The following is a 19,708-nucleotide window of genomic DNA, read 5'->3' as shown; positions in this document are numbered from 1 at the left end:
CTTATTCCAGTTAGGCTCATTAATAACTCGGTTCACACGCCTTATCCTGAGCCTACCACAACTTACTGGGACTTCAGGAAATTAATAAAAGCTACATGATTTGTCAAAAGGCTGCACTATGATCTTTGTGTTCATATAAAGTAATCTGAGTTGGGAAAGGGTTGACTACTGAAAAGGGACTCCCACTGCCAACTTACTACTTCCCGACCATGCCGCACAATCCCCTCTCACCTTCCATTATCTTTGGCTAGTCACCTGGGCCTAAACACTCAGCTGTTTGTTTAGTGAAAATTAGTAGGCAATTTAAGTGTAGGTTGATTTTTTAGTGATTGACCATTTCCAACACCAGTTGCTGCTGCTATACAAAGATTGCACCTTGCACTAATGCCTAAACCTGACTATTTCTGTTCAAGACCCAACTTTTAGAGGATCTGTTTAGGTGACTGAGTTCCTGATTGTTTAGAGAGGAGCATTAGAACATAGAACAGTACAGCACAGAACAGGCCCTTCAGCCCACGATGTTGTGCCGACCATTGATCCTCATGTATGCACCCTCAAATTTCTGTGATCATATGCATGTCCAGCAGTCTCTTAAATGTCACCAATGACCTTGCTTCCACAACTGGCAACGCATTCCATGCTCTCACAACTCTGTGTAAAGAACCCGCCTCTGACATCCCCTCTATACTTTCCACCAACCAGCTTAAAACTATGACCCCTCGTGTTAGCCATTTCTGCCCTTGGAAATAGTCTCTGGCTATCAACTCTATCTATGCCTCTCATTATCTTGTATACCTCAATTAGGTCCCCTCTCCTCCTCCTTTTCTCCAATGAAAAAGGTCCAAGCTCAGTCAACCTCTCTTCATAAGATAAGCCCTCCAGTCCGGGCAGCATCCTGGTAAACCTCCTCTGAACCCTCTCCAAAGCATCCACATCTTTCCTATAATAGGGCGACCAGAACTGGACGCAGTATTCCAAGTGCGGTCTAACCAAAGTTTTATAGAGCTGCAACAAGATCTCACGACTCTTAAACTCAATCCCCCTGCTAATGAAAGCCAAAACACCATATGTTTTCTTAACAACCCTGTCCACTTGGGTGGCCATTTTAAGGGATCTATGTATCTGCACACCAAGATCCCTCTGTTCCTCCACGCTGCCAAGAATCCTATCCTTAATCCTGTACTCAGCTTTCAAATTCGACCTTCCAAAATGCATCACCTCGCATTTATCCAGTTTGAACTCCATCTGCCACCTCTCAGCCCATCTCTGCATCCTGTCAATGTCCCGCTGCAGCCTACAACAGCCCTTTATACTGTCAACGACACCTCCAAACTTTGTGTCATCTGCAAACTTGCTGACCCATCCTTCAATCCCCTCATCCAAGTCATTAATAAAAATTACAAACAGTAGAGGCCTAAGGACAGAGCCCTGTGGAACGCCACTCACCACTGACTTCCAGGCAGAATATTTTCCTTCTACTACCACTCGCTGTCTTCTGTTGGCCAGCCAATTCTGTATCCAGACAGCTAAGTTCCCCTGTATCCCATTCCTCCTGACCTTCTGAATGAGCCTACCATGGGGAACCTTATCAAATGCCTTTCTGAAGTCCATATACACCACATCCACAGCTCGACCCTCATCAACTTTTCTAGTCACGTCCTCAAAGAACTCGATAAGGTTAATGAGGCATGACCTGCCCCTCTCAAAGCCGTGTTGACTGCATTTAATCAAGCCATGCTCTTCCAGATGGTCATAAATCCTATCCCTCAGAATCCTTTCTAACACCTTGCAGACGACAGACGTGAGACTTACTGGTCTGTAATTGCCGGGGATTTCCCTATTTCCTTTCTTGAAGAGAGCAATTACATTTGCCTCTCTCCAGTCCTCAGTTACGACTCCAGTGGAGAGCGAGGATGCAAAGATCTTCGCAAGTGGCGAAGCAATTGCATTTCTCGTTTCCCAAAGCAGCCGAAGACAAATCTGGTCCGGGCCTGGCGACTTGTCAATCTTAATGTTTGACAAAGTTTTCAGCACATCAGCTTCCTCTATCTCTATCCATTCCAGCATGCACAACTGCTCTTCAAAGGTTTCATTCACTACAAAGTTCGTTTCTTTTGTAAAGACAGAAGCAAAAAACTCATTTAGGGCTTCCCCTACCCCCTCAGGCTCCACACACAAGTTCCCTATGCTATCCCAGATCAGCCCTACTCTTTCTTTGACCATTCTCTTATTCCTCACATTGTGAGTGTGTTTATGATAATAACATTGTGGGAGCATGTATGGAGCTAACAGTGTGGAAACCTTATTGCATCTAAAGCATTCAAAGCAAGCATGTTTTCCTAAAATCAGTATTCATAAAATTTGGTTATTACTTTTCTTTCATTTTATTTCACAAAGCTCAATTCTTCTTAGTTACGTGATGTGTAACAACAAAAACCAGATTCAATTTTGGCCCAAATCTAGTGAAATAAAGTTGTGAATGAATCAAATTATTCATTGTGTATATAAACACAAGACTAGATCTTGGAAATTTGACTGCATTGTTTGTAGTTTTTACATCTCCCAAACAGCAGAACTGGCCTTTTCAAATCACTTCTGTTAATTAACAATTGATGAAATTATTTAATGCACAGTCATATTGCGGGATAACTCTTCATAAGGAACAAGAAATGAAATTAAGCTTCTGCCTTTCAGTACTGACTGGAGTAGTTGCTACTAAAAGATACATATTCACGTAGAACCAAAAGTAACAAAATGATTTTTTTCCCTTCCCTTTCGTTTGCAGATTATTCACTAACCAGCGCTGACTTGTCGACACTATCAGGATTCAGCTCACCAGGGACATTGTCATTAGGGCCAGTGTCTGCTTGGCAGCAACATCATCTTGGACCAGCTACGCTCAGCTCACTAATGTAAGTCAGACCTTGCTAGTATAGCTTGATGGATTCCTTGTTCATATTGCAGATAACTTTGTAAATCAAAAAAAATTTAAAACTATTGTTATTGGTATGTCTGTGATCTTTGGCTAAGTGCTATGTAACATTAGGCAATGCAGATCCAGATGGTCCCAGGTTTTGATTCCTAGTCCATGATGAGTTAGCTGATCTTAACTAAGAAGGACTGGCAGCTTTCCAAGCAGCCTTTGTACCTGGCGTACAGATGTGGAGAAACAGCCAGGGTTCTTGTTGCTGGATCTCAGCCAGTAACTCTTGGCTTCAACACCAAGTAGGATAAAGGATGAGGACATGATTGAGCTCAGCTTTGATGCTGCAAGAGTCCTAAAGACTATAGACACTGAGTCTATGCATTTAAAAAAAAATCACTGTTTTTAATTCCTGTATTTGGTGAGTCTTCATTAACCCATGTTTTCCAAAATAGGAATTACATTAAATCTAGTTTTAAAGAAGATCTTCAACCTTCTTAGCAATTGTTTCCCAATAGTAAGCAAAGTCACTGAAATTCTCTTTAAACTTTCCAACCTCAGCACAAAGGGCATACTAATGGTGGTGAAGGAGAGGGAGAGGTGTGAAAAGGAGAAAATGGGTCCACTTTGCGGAGAGCAAAGCCAACAAGACAGTTGAACCATGGGGTAGGGAATGGATAATTAATATCTAGGACAGAAATAAAACCCTGATGTTGAACTCAATGTAGAGTCCTGAAAGATCTAAAGTACATACGTGGATAAGGAGGTGCTATTCCTCTGGCTTACATTGAGGTTATAGAAGCAAGGTGGCTTGTTGAAATGTCGAGCAGTGTGTCAGGATCATTGCTACAGATAGAACATAGAACGTGGAGTTTTGCAAAGTGATGACCTGGTCTGTGGTCGTCTTGCCAATATAATGGAGACTGCCTTGTGAATAGCAAATACAATTGACTAGACTAAAAGAAGAAACAAACAGACAATGCAGTTGATTTCAACAGGCTTTAATTTGAATTTCTTTTCTTATAACAGCCAGGTCTCATAGGCATCAGTCTCAGCAGATGTCTAGTATGAGCTTCCCAGCCCCCGTTTCGGAACGTTCTGCTCCAGTTTTAGTCAGTGCATCAATTTTAACACAGCATTAAAACATGTAAAGTGCTGCCTTCATAACAAAATGCCTCCATTTGTCCTTCTCCATTCTTATCAATGGTGACCTGACAAATGATGGGTTTTCTTCCAGATTGCTCATACCAACAAAGCTCCCCACCTGTACTCTTAGTTTCACTATAAGGGACACAGGCTGTATACCACTGTTGCTCATTCGCAGCTTGCCTGCCATTATGTCTTTGGATTACTTTGTTAATTTGATCCAGAGATTAGAGGTGCAACATCATTGAGTTCTTTTGGAGTATTCTTAAATAAAATCTGAAACTAAAATTCTTTGCTTGACGAAAATGATCTTAAAGCCAAAAGCCTGGCACTGCAGTAAGGGATCTTACTTAAGGGTACCGTTGGCTCTCTGGCATCTGTCATGGAACTAATTCAGAGAAGAAATTGGCTAAATGCCCTGTTTTTAATCTATAAGGCTGTCTTAAATGATGATTTAACTTTGTTGACAAGTGCTTTCATTATGAATGAGATCTCAACACCACATAGTACATGGTCCTAATGCATAAGTCAATGTGCTGACATCCACTGTACATGTTGAAAGATGAGACCCCCTTGGCTTCCTCCAGGATCTCTGGATATAGAACAAAGTTGGTGTGCATTTCTTTTGTTTAACAAAAGTATTGCAATCCTATATTGATATTCCACTCACTACAGACCCACATGCAGGTGTAACTAATCTTTGACTGATGGGTTTGACTGTTCTCCGGATATTTATTGCCCTCATCTTCCTCCAGATTCAATTGTTAGAAGGAAGAACCACAAGGGAGTATCCACTTCAACTAATGTTTTGTGCAACCCTGACATATAATACGTTTCTTCAGGTCTTAATGTCCTCTTTGCCTGTGCATTCCAAGATCAAAACAAATAGAAATGGAGTGGAAAGCCCTAGTGTCTCCTGAAAAGTGGTTATAATTGAATAACACTTGATCAAAGATATTTTACGATCTAGACACTCTCCAGGTTTAGATTGTGTGCTCTAAAGCCATCCATTCTTTTGGATCAGATAGTTGTAACTTAAATCTATCCAAGGCCTTGAGTGCAGAATCTAGACAAACAGTTCATTGCTATACACGAAAGCACATTGCATTTTTGAAAGTACTTTGCGTCAAATTAGATTTGAAGCCAGTAACCCAACTGTCTGCCCCCTTAGATGAGCAGAGAGATTTTATCGAAATATTCTCAGGGCAGGGAATTCTCCCTTGTCCTCGTCAATAATCCTTCCAAATAAATACTACCTGGTAAACTGATCAGCTTTCACCATATGATTGTGTGACCTTGAATGCCTGCCATGTTTGATAATATGATGATAGTCATTGAAAGGAAATTGGTTATATAAAGTGTTGTGAGCTAATTTAGTTAAATGCACTGTAAATAAAATATGCAAGTAAATTGCATATAAGATTCAGTCATACAAGCTAGTGTACATGATGTTTAAGGGCTAAGCATTTCAGAATTCCATTCAGAGCTTTTGAATAGGCTGATTGATCTTCTGTGTAGCAATGGATTAAAATAATGAAATCATCAACAAAGAAATTGGACAACAACAGTTAGTGCAACCAAAACTAAACCAAAGCAGTCAAAATAAGCTTGTAGCCAATATGTGGCCTGAATTAGAATTTGATGTCTTTGGCTTTCTGCTTTATTTGTTTGTTGGGGTTTCGCTGGGTAGCAACATGAGCAATTTGTACAATTACCAATTGCATGACGTTTGCTTAAATCCAGAGATTTGCATTGCCAATTGCCTCAGCCCTTTTGTGACTGGAAACATTGGATCTGCTAATGGGGCATCACACTATTGGGAATCGTTTCTGCTACCCTCTGGTTACGTTTCTGACCTTACCATCAGGCAGAGCGGAGACTGGAAAAAAATCAACATTTTCAGTGAGGATGACAGAACACTGGAGATTACGTTCATGCAAACAAAAATAGCAACAGTTATAGTAAATGCGGTTAAGACACTGAACAGTTAAATGTTGCATTTTGGTAGCTGGAATTTGGCTGATGAGCTGTGTGAGTGTCACAAATCTCCCTGTATGCTTGACATCAAAACTAATCTTCAAGACATAATGCTGCATTTTAGCATAGTTTTAATCTGAAACCTTCTCCCAAGCTGTGAAGATAGCCAACAATAGAGTGTTACACTCACATGGATTATAAAGAAACTGAGAAGAATATAATGAATTCTACTTTTTGATGAACTTGAGTATGAGCTCGGACAAAATAGATGTCTTGTGATGTTACAATATGTTTTGGTTTGTTGCAACATATTCATGTTGGAAAAAGTGCCAGTGGGAAGTCCTGAAGGAAACCCAATACAGGTACTTTCTGACTTTAAGATTGTAGACGTTGCTTTTTGCTTTGTGTTATTTGTAGGCAGAATAAAAAAAAGTCTCAAACCTGCCCACAAAAGGCTACATTTGTTACATCACTGCTTGACCAAAATAATCCTACCACTTTGAGTAAGGAGGTGATGATGGCAGAATGGCAACGTTACGAGACTAGTGATCCAGAGGCCGACGCTAATATCATGAGGACACCGGTTCAAATCCCACCATGTCAGCTGATGGAATTTACATTCAATTAAAGAGGGCTGTTGGAGAGTAGTCTCAGTAATGGTGACCACAGGGCATTTATTAATATTCTTCATGGAAATTTGTTACTTTAACTGGTTTGGCCTTGAGTGTCTTCAGACCCACACCAATGTAGTTGACTCTTAACTGTCCTTTGAAATAGACTAGTTATATACTCAGTGCAAATTCACTTAGGAGTGGGCAATAAATACAGCCATGCCAGAGATGCCCACATCCCATAAAGGAGTGAAGGAAAGGAAATGTGCCTGCTGCAGCAACAGACTTCATGTTACACCATGCATCCTTTTTTTTTTAATGAAAAGCTTTTCATCCAGTTAAACCTTTTATAGTATCCTTGCCTCTACTGAATAGTCATAATACGTAGCAAAGTTTTTGAAGTTGCAAACTACTAAGCCCAGGGTGAAAATGTGTTGAGAAGCCTTGAGCTGCCAACTTCTAAAGGTTGGTTAATGTTGTAAGATGATTTCCCACTACAGCTCATCATGGTGGAAGATTCATCCAGAAGTTTTTCTTCTATAATCCTTTCTCCTGATAGCAGTCTGAAGGACCAGCTTGGTCTGGTGTGTTTGAGAGAAACTGCCTGATCGCCTCATGATGAGAAGCTCTTGCTTTAAACAAGATTGTATTTTATTGCATGATAGCAAAGCAACTAGGTACTCTTTACATTAGAATGGTGGACATTGTTACTGAGAGTATCCCTCACCTAGTCCTTGTGAGATCATCATATCGGGATGTGTTTAATGCACGTGTCATTATTGACCTTACAGGCTCTTACAAACATTTACAACTGATGCATTTCCTTCCTGTCAGGGATGAAGTGCCTGTATAGAGGCCTTGGACACAAGCTATACTACTTACCCTCCATTTCATGACATGGACCAGTTCTAACCCAACTTATGAATGTTTTGAGAGCAAAGCTGTTATGGTGTGGGTTATTATCTGAAACACAAGAGTCTTGGTTTCATGACATTGTAGTTCTTCTTTAATAATTGCACCTTACTTGCATCAGAATTAAACTGATAGACTTTAGCAATTTTGAGGTTGCCAAAGAATGATGCACTGATGTTCTGCTTCAGAAAGAGAAACTGAGGGAAGATCATCTGACTTAGCATAGAGGCTTGAAGGGACAATATTCCTGAGGTTTCTCTAAGTGGAACACAATTTCCTGTTGGCACGTACAAAGGAGCAAGCTGTACCTGTGGTAATTAATCCCATCATCTTCCCCCGGACCAAATTTTTGCGCTTCAAATACAGTCAATAACTAATGTGTCCTTAGATTTTACTGATGCAACTCTGGAAAAGTCCTGCAGCAGGCATTAATAGGCAATGCTATTTTCCTCACTCCCCAGTGTTCTTTTAGCCAGTGCTGCTTGAACATTCATGACTAATGAAATCCCCCAGCACAGGGCCACTCTGGATGCAGCATGCCATTGTACCAATTCACAGTGACTGCTACTTTTTCCCTGTTTAATATAATGACAATATTCAGAACTAGTCTGCAAGGGATCATTCAAGATTCAGCTCCCCTTCATTCGTGGGCTTAGTGACCTTGCTGCTCCAATTTGAGCAGCACTGTGGCTCAGTGGTTAGCACCGCTGCCTTGTAGCATCAAGGACCCTGGTTCGATTCCACCCTCAGTCGACTGTGTGTGGAGTTTGCACGTTCTTCCCTGTGTCTGTGTGGGTTTCCTCTGGGTTTTCTCCCACAATCCAAAGATATGCAGGTTAGTGGGATTGGCCATGCTAAATTTCCCATTGTGACCAGGGATATGCAGGCTAAGTGAATTTACCATGGGAAATGCAGAGTTTCATGGGTGGGGTGGTGTGGATCTGCATGGGATAGTGAGGGTTAGTGTGCCTCCAGTGGGTTTGGCCTGCTTTCACATAGTAGGGATTCTATGATGTACTTCTGGGTTCCCACTATCACTTGCCTAGCAGTGTGATGCTTGATGACCAAGTGCTCCTCCACCACACCTTTCTAAAAATTGGTCTGCATCGAGTATAGGAAAAGTCCCCTGTTAGGCGACAATGTAATTTCAGTTTTCATGCAGTAGATTGAACAAATTTGAGAAATTGGAGGTATTAGGTCTGTCCTTTCACTTCACTATTCCAGAGGGGAAGTGCATAAATGACACATAGCTAATCCTTACAGCAGAATGACTGAGAACAAGAATTTGTAGACCAACATACATTTAGACTATTATCTATCCATGCAGAAACATCTGAGAATCAAATTAAGTGTGATTTGCGTTTCATCGAAAAAGCAGCTTAAGCCAGATCACATTTCGAAATGTATTATTTGCTTTTCATGTGCAAGAGTCATTAAGCTCACCCCGCCTGTTGTTAATTTTCTGCAGAGTTAACAGTCAATCACTTCAGGGTTCGAACCTCTCAACCAACACCAACCAGAATGTCAACATCAAATCGGAACCAACCTCACCCCCTCGAGACCGGATGACACCTTCAGGTTTCCCTCAGCAGTCCCGACATGACACGGGACGTTCGCCCGTTGATAGCCTGAGCAGCTCCAGCAGCTCGTATGATGGAAGTGACCGCGAGGACCCTCGGGGTGACTTTCACTCACCCATTGGACTCGCAAGACCATCCACAGATGATCGAGAAAGCCCATCCGTAAAACGTATGCGGATGGACACGTGGGTGACATAAAGCCCCCTTTTTGCTGCCATTTTGTAGTATCTCTTTTGTTACAAGAGAATTGTCCTTACATATCTAAGACAAGGACATGGAAAATGTATAAGTTAATCAGGTACTCTACAGTGCAAATTAATTGTATATTTGCAGGTGTCCCACATTTAAATTTTAGTCACTGTCCCAGTCTGGCACTTATTTGTATTAGCTGTTATCTTATACTGGTTTGCAAAAAAAAATAAATTTATATTCAACCCTACCGTGCTTGCAAAAACAAGACAGTTGGTTGTCAATTCAGACAGTGTCCTGTGTGCGTGTATAAAAATGGTGTGGCTAGTTAAACTTTCTGCTTTGTAGCATTGAAGCTGTAGAAAGAAACAAGAGAGCAATACTGTACATAAAATAAATCTATGATATTGAACCTGGCATGGGTCTCCGTCTCTTGAAGAAGTGTTATAAATTGCACGGTATGGAGCTGAGGTGAGCAGTTCTTGCATGTGCAAAAACAGGTTGTAAAAGTGGCAACACAGTTTATCAAGTACATTGGAAACATGCGTTAAGTACCTGCATGAGAAATGAGGAGACTGTTGGTGAATATAGCATTAAGAGAAACTTAATATATTAAGTTATAATTGGAATTTAGTTAAAGCTCTTTTATGTTGATGTCTGAAATCCAAATTTGATTCAGATCACTTATATATTTTTATTAAAAGAAAACATAATACCCCTACTTATTATTGACTATATAGAACTGTATAATTTTAAACACATTCAGCTATGAAATTATTTATGTATGCCAAAGTTGCATGTTGATGCTCTCTATAGATATGGTTTTATCTTGTTACCTTGGCTTAGATTTTGCTTTTTTAAAATGCAGGCTAAACCTTTAAAAGCCATGAACACTTGCTAACCTATATGTAAAGAGAATTTGAGCCAAATGTTTGTGTATATAGCATCTTAACTATATCACCTTTGGTGTTAGTGTACAACGTATTGTACGTCCAACAGATTAAAGTATATTTTTGTGGATTATCACCAACTTGACAGGGCAAGATCCTTATGAGTAGAGTATCCACTGGTAATTACTATTTTGTTTAATATGCTGTACTTCCTTGGGTTAATAATTATTATAATGGCATTTGCAAAAAGTAGTAAAAGTTTTATTTTCCTCAATGGCAGTGAATGTGTACAATAATTGTTATTTCTGTGCTGTATGGTAATGCTTTACTATACATATAAAAAGCAGACCCTAATTCCTGATGTTATACTTGTCATGCACAAACCTGAAAGCAAGTTCCTTATATTGTAGACTGTTGTGGATGGAATTTCACTGCTTTATTCAATTACACTTTTCTGATATAAGCTGCCTTTTGTGATAATTCACTGACAGTAGACACTTGTGGTTCTTAATAAAAACCTGCAGGGGAGTAGTGCAGGTGAGTAACTTTTGAGAGTAATACATGTAAAAGGTTTCTTTTATATATTTAATAAAAAAGGATTGTTCAGTGGTGAGTGCAATAGATTTGACAATCAAAGGGGAAGGCCTGAGTGCACACTTGTAGAAATAGAGCAATAGAGTAAGGTTTTTACCCCTTGAATGGACTGACTTGATGACTCCCAAATGAGCCAAGGCTAATGGCACCAAAGGGAACTAAAATCTGTCATTTTACATCTAATTCAGGCATTTATAGTTTAGTGAATATGTTCTTAAAAATATATGAAATGGAGACATGCATTTTGCAAACAGGTTCTAATGACATCACTATCAGAACTGGCCCCTTTATTCTGCTGTCTGTTCTCCATTTATAAGACCATCTCCAAAAGACTTGAGAAAAACTTTCAATGGTATTACATTGTGTTTAATAAACTTGTGCTAATAGATCGCCAGTTATTAATGTAAAATGGCAACTTGGCTTTGGCAGTTTTGTATAGAGTCATTGCTACACACGAGGTCATTTGTCCCACTGAATCAATACTGGTCAATGTCTACCAACATATAGTAGGGAAAATGTTGTAGCTGAATTGACGTGTTGCTTGGTTTATATCAGACTCCATTCCTTTTTTTTAGAAAAAAAGAGTGAAGCAGAATGTGTGCAAGCATGACAGGCTATCAAGCTTCATGCTCTTTTCATCAGTTCCGAAGCTGGATTTAGAAAAATTATTTTGTGTGACTTGTGTTCTGACAAAATGTGCTCATGATATGACCATTACTGCTTTTTAGCAATAAATATAGGCATAATATTCATTATTTGATTCTTTTTAAGAGGGAAATCTAATGACTAGTTTAGATAATTTTTGTAGATAACAATTTTCAAGTTTCCCTAAAATATTTTGGCTAAGATGTGTTTGAAGCTGATTTTTTTTTTCTCTCTGTTTGAACCTCCAATAGAATTACACACACAAAATAGTGTGATATTTTTCATCTTAACATGTTTCTGCCCACCCTTTTTGTTCCTACATACATTAATTGGTTAAAAATGTGTTCAAAGATAAATGAAGTAAGGCTAATGCTACTGAGGCAATGGTAGGAATTCTAATTTGCTCACTCACTGCTGAACAGACCTCTTTTAAGCTGCAGAAAGCAGCTGAGTTGTGTAATCTGCAGGAATGAAAAGAAATAGGCTTTATTGAATTATGCATGTCAGAGGAAATTTTCTGTACGTTTGGTAGGAAGTTTGCTTCACATTTACTGTGTCTTCTTGTGTGCAATTTGCCTTACGTGATGGCATCATTTACCTTTTTGTTCACAAATGATAACCAGTGCCTGACATAATGGGCATTAATGTTGCATAATTGTGTCAGTGGCATGCATGGTTTAATATAAGAATTATATTGCTATTGATAGCTTTGTCTACATTAAGAAATATTTACTAGTTTAATTATCAGTCTTTTTAAAAAGAACTTATTTAAATATATCATTTCCTTCACTACTTAATACAATTTCCCATGTAACAGACACTCAAAAAGCTTTAGTTAGATATATGACCAGGTTGGAATGGGGTCTCCTTTATAAGCCAGTGCAATGCAGGTATGTGGGCAGCTTTGAGGAAGGGATCACCTAAATGAAGGGAAATACTCTATCGAAAGACTGTCAGTTCTGTTGATGATGGCCACTGTCCCTTTTTTCAGAAAAAACACAAAACGTAGAAGCTGGGCATTTCCCACATAACACCTTTTAAGGATTCTGAGCTAAGATAGTAGCAAACCATAGCTACAGGAAGATATAGCAAATAACTTGCAGCTAGATCCAAAGTGTTTTGGCATAACTTGCCATCTGATTGTTGTGAGGAGAGGAAATCCTTCAATCTTGGAAAATAGGTTCTGCAGCAAATTCAAAGCCAAATTTTCTGCCTGTTCTTGATCCTCTAGGTTTCGAGTTTTTTTTTATTTAGTAGATATTTATCTATTAGAACTGTATTATTTGGAAACACCCATGTTAGGTTCTGAAATTATAGCACACATTTTGCACTGTTAGCAAGTCTTTGACTTTTGGAGTTCGCTGTTTATCTGTTGGTTTTTAAAAAAGTCACATGATGGATTTCCTGAGGAACGTAAAACTTTGTACCATTAGCTGACCTTTTGAGATGGATTTTGCAAGAAGACAGTAGGAGATGAAAGCATTGTGTAATTAACTTCTCAATGCATGTGACAGACAGTTTGTTATTGTATTCTAAACAACAGTAGGTCTACAGCGGAATACAGTAGAGATTTTTACCTGTAATATGATTTACAGCAGTTGCTTTAGAAGTATAAAGATCCAGTAGCATTGAAGTGCATGCTTCATGCAGAAGTACCCTAAGATGGCTTTTCAGCTCATTGAGAGAACACTTTGAATTTGAGTCTACGTATTGGACAAACACACAGTTCCTGGTATAACTTGGGATTTCAATAACAATGTGTTGCCGCCAACCATTACATTTTAATTTAGGTTCGTCACTTTTTTTCAATTGTGTAAAATATCAATACGGTGGGCAGTAAGAAAGTACTAATTACTCTCAGGGTAAATTTTAAATAACATTTATTTACCATCCGCATCAATGGTGTCATAATCCTTGGGGTTATTGGAAATTTAAATAGCATGTACTAATGTTAGGCACCTAATATGAAGGAGTAAATTTAAAAAAAACAAACACCATTACTTTAGAGTTACAGTTACTGATGTACTGGGCCTATTATGCTTCAAATATTTCACAAAACTAAAGTGTAAATGGCATAATATGGGTTAACGCAGCCCAGAGCAATTCCTATATGGAGTGCTTATCTATGGAATCCAGGAATATATGAAGGCGATGTTTATTTGCACACAAGAGACAGTAGACTAGAACTCAAACTTCCTGTCTCTGGACACTGTTTATGGAAAACTAAACAAAGTATGCGAAGAGAAAGGGAAGAGACACATTTTCTTTTGCACAGACTTTCTACCCTCTGCTGTGCAAGACACTGCTTTGCAAAATATTTAAAATGGCTTTTATAAAAACTGATGTACCTGTATTTGGTAATTGTTTGTAACTTGTAGAAATCACCGGAGCTGTTCACGGTTTAAACTTTAAGCCTGTTGGCAGCACAAGCTGGACTTTGTTGCCATCATTGAAACAAATATTGATGAGACTTTAAGTTAACCTGCAATTTCCCTGAATGTGTTTGTTTTTTCTTCATTATAAAAAATAAGTGAACTTTTTATCGGATGATAACAATTATGCTAGAGATTGTTGTAAAAATTTGTACCCTGCACTCACTTAAGTAAAGATATTGGCTTTTACTGTGTATTGCGAGTCCATGTCAGTTATTCAGTGTAAAGTTGCAATTAGTAGGAATGATAGCTTAAATTTACATGTGTTTTCTGCTTTTAATTTGTTTATTTAAAGATTAAGGATTAGAATTATTTAGGACACATCATGGGATAAACATTTCAGTAGTGGTCATCCTCAATTGTATATAATCTTGGCTGGCCACACAGGTTATTTTTACAACACATATTGTCACAATAGTATGTCTTTTATTGCTCTGATTGTCTCTGCTAAAGAGCATTATAGTGTCATTTTGTGAACTGACTCTCAGAAACATATGTAATGAATGACTAAACTTTAAAAGCAGTGAGAGAAGTTAGAATTTCTTATTTCTGCAGTAGTCCCACTTTTAGATATAAACATATCCAATCAAGTTTAATATGGACACAGCTTCAGGGATTTGTTAGTCAAAGAGCAGGGTGTGTGTTTCCACTGATGTTAAATACAGAACATACCTTTTAAAAATCTGTAATGAACTACCAAGCAACATTAGAGGTAAAGTAATTGTTCTAATTTTTTGCTGTGGGGAGAGTGGTTTACATACAAATGGAAAAAAAAGACAAGAATGAACAGAAGTTAGTAAGAAAGAAATTTGTCAGAACACCTTTGTACTGGTCAATAAACAACTAACATGCTGTTGTGCAAGAGTAAATGAGGGCAGGCTAACAAGGGTGAAGATTGCAACCTGAATTATTCTGTAGCCCCTGGACTTGCTATAGTACCATAAATGAAGGCACCTCAATGCATCTGTAATCTTTGAAAGCAATTTCTTTTAGAACATAGAACATAGAACAGTACAGCACAGAACAGGCCCTTCAGCCCACAATGTTGTGCCGACCATTGATCCTCATGTATGCACCCTCAAATTTCTGTGACCATATACCTGTCCAGCAGTCTCTTAAATGACCCCAATGACCTTGCTTCCACAACTGCTGCTGGCAACGCATTCCATGCTCTCACAACTCTCTGCGTAAAGAACCTGCCTCTGACATCCCCTCTATACTTTCCACCAACCAGCTTAAAACTATGACCCCTCGTGCTAGCCATTTCTGCCCTGGGAAATAGTCTCTGGCTATCAACTCTATCTATGCCTCTCATTATCTTGTATACCTCAATTAGGTCCCCTCTCCTCCTCCTTTTCTCCAATGAAAAGAGACCGAGCTCAGTCAACCTCTCTTCATAAGATAAGCCCTCCAGTCCAGGCAGCATCCTGGTAAACCTCCTCTGAACCCTCTCCAAAGCATCCACATCTTTCCTATAATAGGGCGCCCAGAACTGGACGCAGTATTCCAAGTGCGGTCTAACCAAAGTTTTATAGAGCTGCAACAAGATCTCACGACTCTTAAACTCAATCCCCCTGTTAATGAAAGCCAAAACACCATATGCTTTCTTAACAACCCTGTCCACTTGGGTGGCCATTTTAAGGGATCTATGTATCTGCACACCAAGATCCCTCTGTTCCTCCACGCTGCCAAGAATCCTATCCTTAATCCTGTACTCAGCTTTCAAATTCGACCTTCCAAAATGCATCACCTCGCATTTATCCAGGTTGAACTCCATCTGCCACCTCTCAGCCCATCTCTGCATCCTGTCAATGTCCCGCTGCAGCCTACAACAGCCCTATACACTGTCAACGACACCTCCGACCTTGGTGTCGTCTGCAAACTTGCTGACCCATCCTTCAATCCCCTCGTCCAAGTCATTAATAAAAATTACAAGCAGTAGAGGCCCAAGGACAGAGCCCTGTGGAACTCCACTCACCACTGGACTCACATCTCTGGACTGTAGAGGAGCAGCTGCCCCTGTAACCAAGGAATTGTTACAGCTTGCTGTTCACTAGTGCTCTGAGTGCTGAATTATCCATGTAGAAATGTGCTGTAATTTCAGATCTTCCTACCTGATGGATACTGGATTGAGGGCGGGGCAGTAGTGTTGGTGTTACTGTTAAAATAAGGAAAGTAACTATAACCCCCTTCTGATTATGTTATTTCAATGGTGACCTCTTGTTTTTAAGCAAGCAAGCTAACCAGAAGACCATGCAGTTGTTCCCAGTTCAGATACACTGCTGATTTCCCCTGAGCTTAATATTTGAGGGCTGATTGGTAGAGCAATGGCTGGGGTGGAGGGGATGTGAGGCATGTGCACCTCCCCAGGTTTCATCAGGAAGTCATGGACTTCCCATCATAGCTTCCTTCCATCACTTCCAGGCATCCCTAGTTGTAACCTCTTACCTGGGAACTCAGCCTCACAGTGGAGGCTAACTTGATGGTTCTGGCTGGGTACAAAGAATGGACTCCTGTAGCATGCCATCTGCTTCAGGGTTTATGTAAATTGTGCCATTGCGATCAGGACCAGAGATTCTGCCAACCTGTAGTAAATGTTAACTCTTATTCCATGGCTTTTTGGCAGTGAACAAAATCTAGAATGTCAGCATTTGGTGACTGCATTTTTTTTTGTTTTTGCTACTCAGTTATGGGATGTGCCTTTTCATTATTGTCCATGCTGAGGTATCTTTCTAAACTGCTGCAGTCAGGTGGCAGACCACACCGTCAGATCTGTTGGATGGGAAGTTTCGGGTTTTGACCCAGCAATTTAATATTTCAGCGACAGGATGGTGCATGACTTGGAGGTGGAAATTGTTTTTTGTGCTTACTGCCTTTGTTCTAACACATTGATCTCACGGGTTTGGAAGATGCTGTTAATTGAGCCTTGCTGTCGTGTATCATGTAGATGGCCCATTATTCTATAGTTAATGTGCTGGTAATGAAGGGGACTTTAAATTTTCACTAACTGACTTCACATTTGCTTTACCTCTGAGCGTTGTACCTCTATCTCACTTTCCCTTTTGCCTTTTAATCACAACATTCATATGTTTGCCTGAAGCCCATGTCAGATGCAGCCTGCCTTCGATATTTTCTTTATCTTTGTCTGCTAGGATTTCAGTGAGTGACCCTCTGCGAAGTGTCTTTCAACTATGACTGATATTACATTTAGTCTGGTTCTGTGTCCAGGAAATAGTTTTTTCCTATTTTATCCAAACATGCCAGGAAACTGACCCCCTGCTGTTTTAGACTGCAGATTTTCTAGGAAGGAGTCACCCTGTTTTACTGAATTCACTTTAACCTGCAAACAATTAAAATCAAACCCTTCTTGTTCACCCGCAGACCTGAACTGCAATTGCAGTGTCACGCTGATTTGATTTATTATTGTCACATGTTCTGAGATACAGTGAAAAGTATTGTTTTGCATGCTAACCAGACAAATCACACCTTACATAAGGGTAATAGAATAGAATGCAGAATGTAGGGTTACAGCTACAGAGAAGGTGCAGAGAAAGATCCACTTTCAATTAGAGAATTACTCTGACTGTATTTACAGACCTGTTCTCTAGTTTGGATCCTCACAATGGCTCTACCCCCAGTTGGGAATATGATGGGGGGATGATAGGAATATTGAATGATTATAATTTCAACAACACACAAAACACTGTACCAATCAGGACACAGTAACCTACTTTGTCAGCTCCTATCACATTAAACATTTCATTCCAACCACGATTAATGCACAGTGGCAGCCCTGTGTATTGTCTACAAGATGCCTTGTGGCAACTCACTGTGGCTTATCCTGCCATCTCTTCCACCCAGTCAAGGGAAGTAGATGTAAGGAATACAATGAGTCTGCAATTTCCTGTCCAAGCCAGGCATCATCCTTCACATATTCCTGCCCTGTGGCTGGAGTGCCCTTCCTGATGGGCACTGAGAGTTGAGCTGTACCAGATGGACTGTGCATTTTAAGAAGGCAGCTTGGGCTGCCCATATTGCAGGAAATAATTTTTAAAAGTTAAAATTGGTTCTGCATCTGTTTCTCATGTTCAAAATATGCATCAAGATAGTAGTTATGCTGTACAAGAATTCTGCTACACCTTTATTTATAAAGGCAGGAAATGAAGCAAACCCAGGCCCCTGTGCTACGGGTCCTTCGCATAAGCAACATCCTCTTTAAGACAGTCCAGTTATCGGGGAATATCGTCCTCATCTGGTTAACTGTTACGGACCGCCATCTGAAAGCATCTTTTAAAAAATGCTATATCCTTTGCCAGTCCTGTAAACGAAACAACCCACTGCAGTATAATACCAGTATTCTTTTGATGTAAATGTATCACACAGAAGGGCTGGATTTACAGCTCCTTAAGCATTGCATCACTTCCAAATGTCAACTAAGCTTAAGTGAAGCCAGGCATACAAATACCAATCAATTTTATTTCACAGTATTTCTATATCCTTAATAATTATGAGGATCTTTTGGATCCTTGTAATATTCTCTTGTGTCTGGATTTCCTTTGTGACTTCATTATAACCAATAAAGTAGGACAAATATTTGCATTGCTATTGACTCAGCCCTGTTCTGTGGCTAAATTCATTTGAATATTGAGAAAAATCTTCCAGCATTAAACATTTGAGGAGTTTTTCAATGTTATGAAGTCAAATGATTTTGGAATCTTTTAAACATTTTTGAAAGTCAAGAGCCTGCAACATCAAACCACGTCTTGCTCCTAAACAAGAGACCTCTTCAGTGAATGGAAGTCAGGCCTGCAAGACAATGGGGTGGGGCTAAAGAGTGAAACTTGTGGAAGACCTTATTTGGGACTGAATGCAAAGACTCATGATGGACATGGTGAGGCTAGTCAAAGGCAGTGCCCTAGGGCAGCAAACATGCAGCTGACTCGGGGTTCGTACACAACTTCGTCATTTGACCTGGTAAATTTGTAAGCCACCGTTTCCAAGGTACCAGAAATGTTCTATCACCACAAACACCTACCCCTCCCTTTGTTAAAGTACTTCAAGAGTTTAACATCGGATACCCATGAGGTAACGTGGATCTTTTTGCACTTTTAACCTTCATTGGACAACTGTTTCTGCAATCCTAGCTTCATACAGCTGCTCAATATTTTCACTTTTGATGTATTTTAATGTAGAAGGTGAGTGATTACTGATCATACAGGATTTACCATGTAAGCAAACATAAGAAAAGTAGTTAAATTTCGAAGTGTTTCTTCAACATGTACTGATACTCGTTATTGAATCTAATAGGGAAAAAAATGGCTGAGCTGCAACCTTTCATTCTATGTCTTGACTTTTTAAAAGAAAAAGTGTAATAAATGCCCTTAGACCTTTTGATTTAGACCTTAAATAAAGATGCTACTAATTAAACATTTTTATACAACTGAGGCAATTTTAAAATTTGTTATAGATTGGCATACATCCATGAAAAAAATGAATATCTGCTTCAATGCCCTTTCTCCATCTCAGTGCATGAATTACTCCTTTAAACAATAGTATAATATCTGAAATGTGAAGAGCAAATCTCTCATGTGGATTAGTCTTGCCTGGGGGTGCAGAAACGATGGAAATGGGAAAGGGAATCCATCCATATCTGCCAAATTCTTTTCATCCTGGCTGCTGTGTTTGTAAAGGAATGAACTGTATAAAAGTTAATGGGGCACATGTGGGGACAGTAGGTTTAAAATGTTGACAGAAATAATGTTACGAGTGTGTCAAGGAGTGGTTTGTTAAAAACAAAGTGAAGATAGGA

General features: G+C 39.5%; 1 protein-coding gene across 14 annotated transcripts in view; it reads left to right on the top strand.

Annotated features, from left to right (window-relative positions):
• Positions 1-14,093, top strand: part of mef2aa (myocyte enhancer factor 2aa) — a 221,331-nt gene extending 207,238 nt beyond the window's left edge. For all 14 annotated transcript variants that reach the window (XM_059639317.1, XM_048562659.2, XM_048562664.2 and 11 more), the window contains 2 exons: positions 2,786-2,912; positions 9,038-14,093. In XM_059639317.1, coding sequence (XP_059495300.1) covers positions 2,786-2,912; positions 9,038-9,347 — 437 coding nt within the window. In that variant the 3' untranslated portion in view covers positions 9,348-14,093. The remainder of the gene's footprint in view (positions 1-2,785; positions 2,913-9,037) is intronic.
• Positions 14,094-19,708: the final 5,615 nt, after the last annotated feature.

The sequence above is a fragment of the Stegostoma tigrinum genome, chromosome 33, assembly GCF_030684315.1.
Source record: "Stegostoma tigrinum isolate sSteTig4 chromosome 33, sSteTig4.hap1, whole genome shotgun sequence".
In the NCBI taxonomy this organism is placed as follows: domain Eukaryota; kingdom Metazoa; phylum Chordata; class Chondrichthyes; order Orectolobiformes; family Stegostomatidae; genus Stegostoma; species Stegostoma tigrinum.
This window is presented reverse-complemented; position numbering and strand designations above follow the sequence as displayed.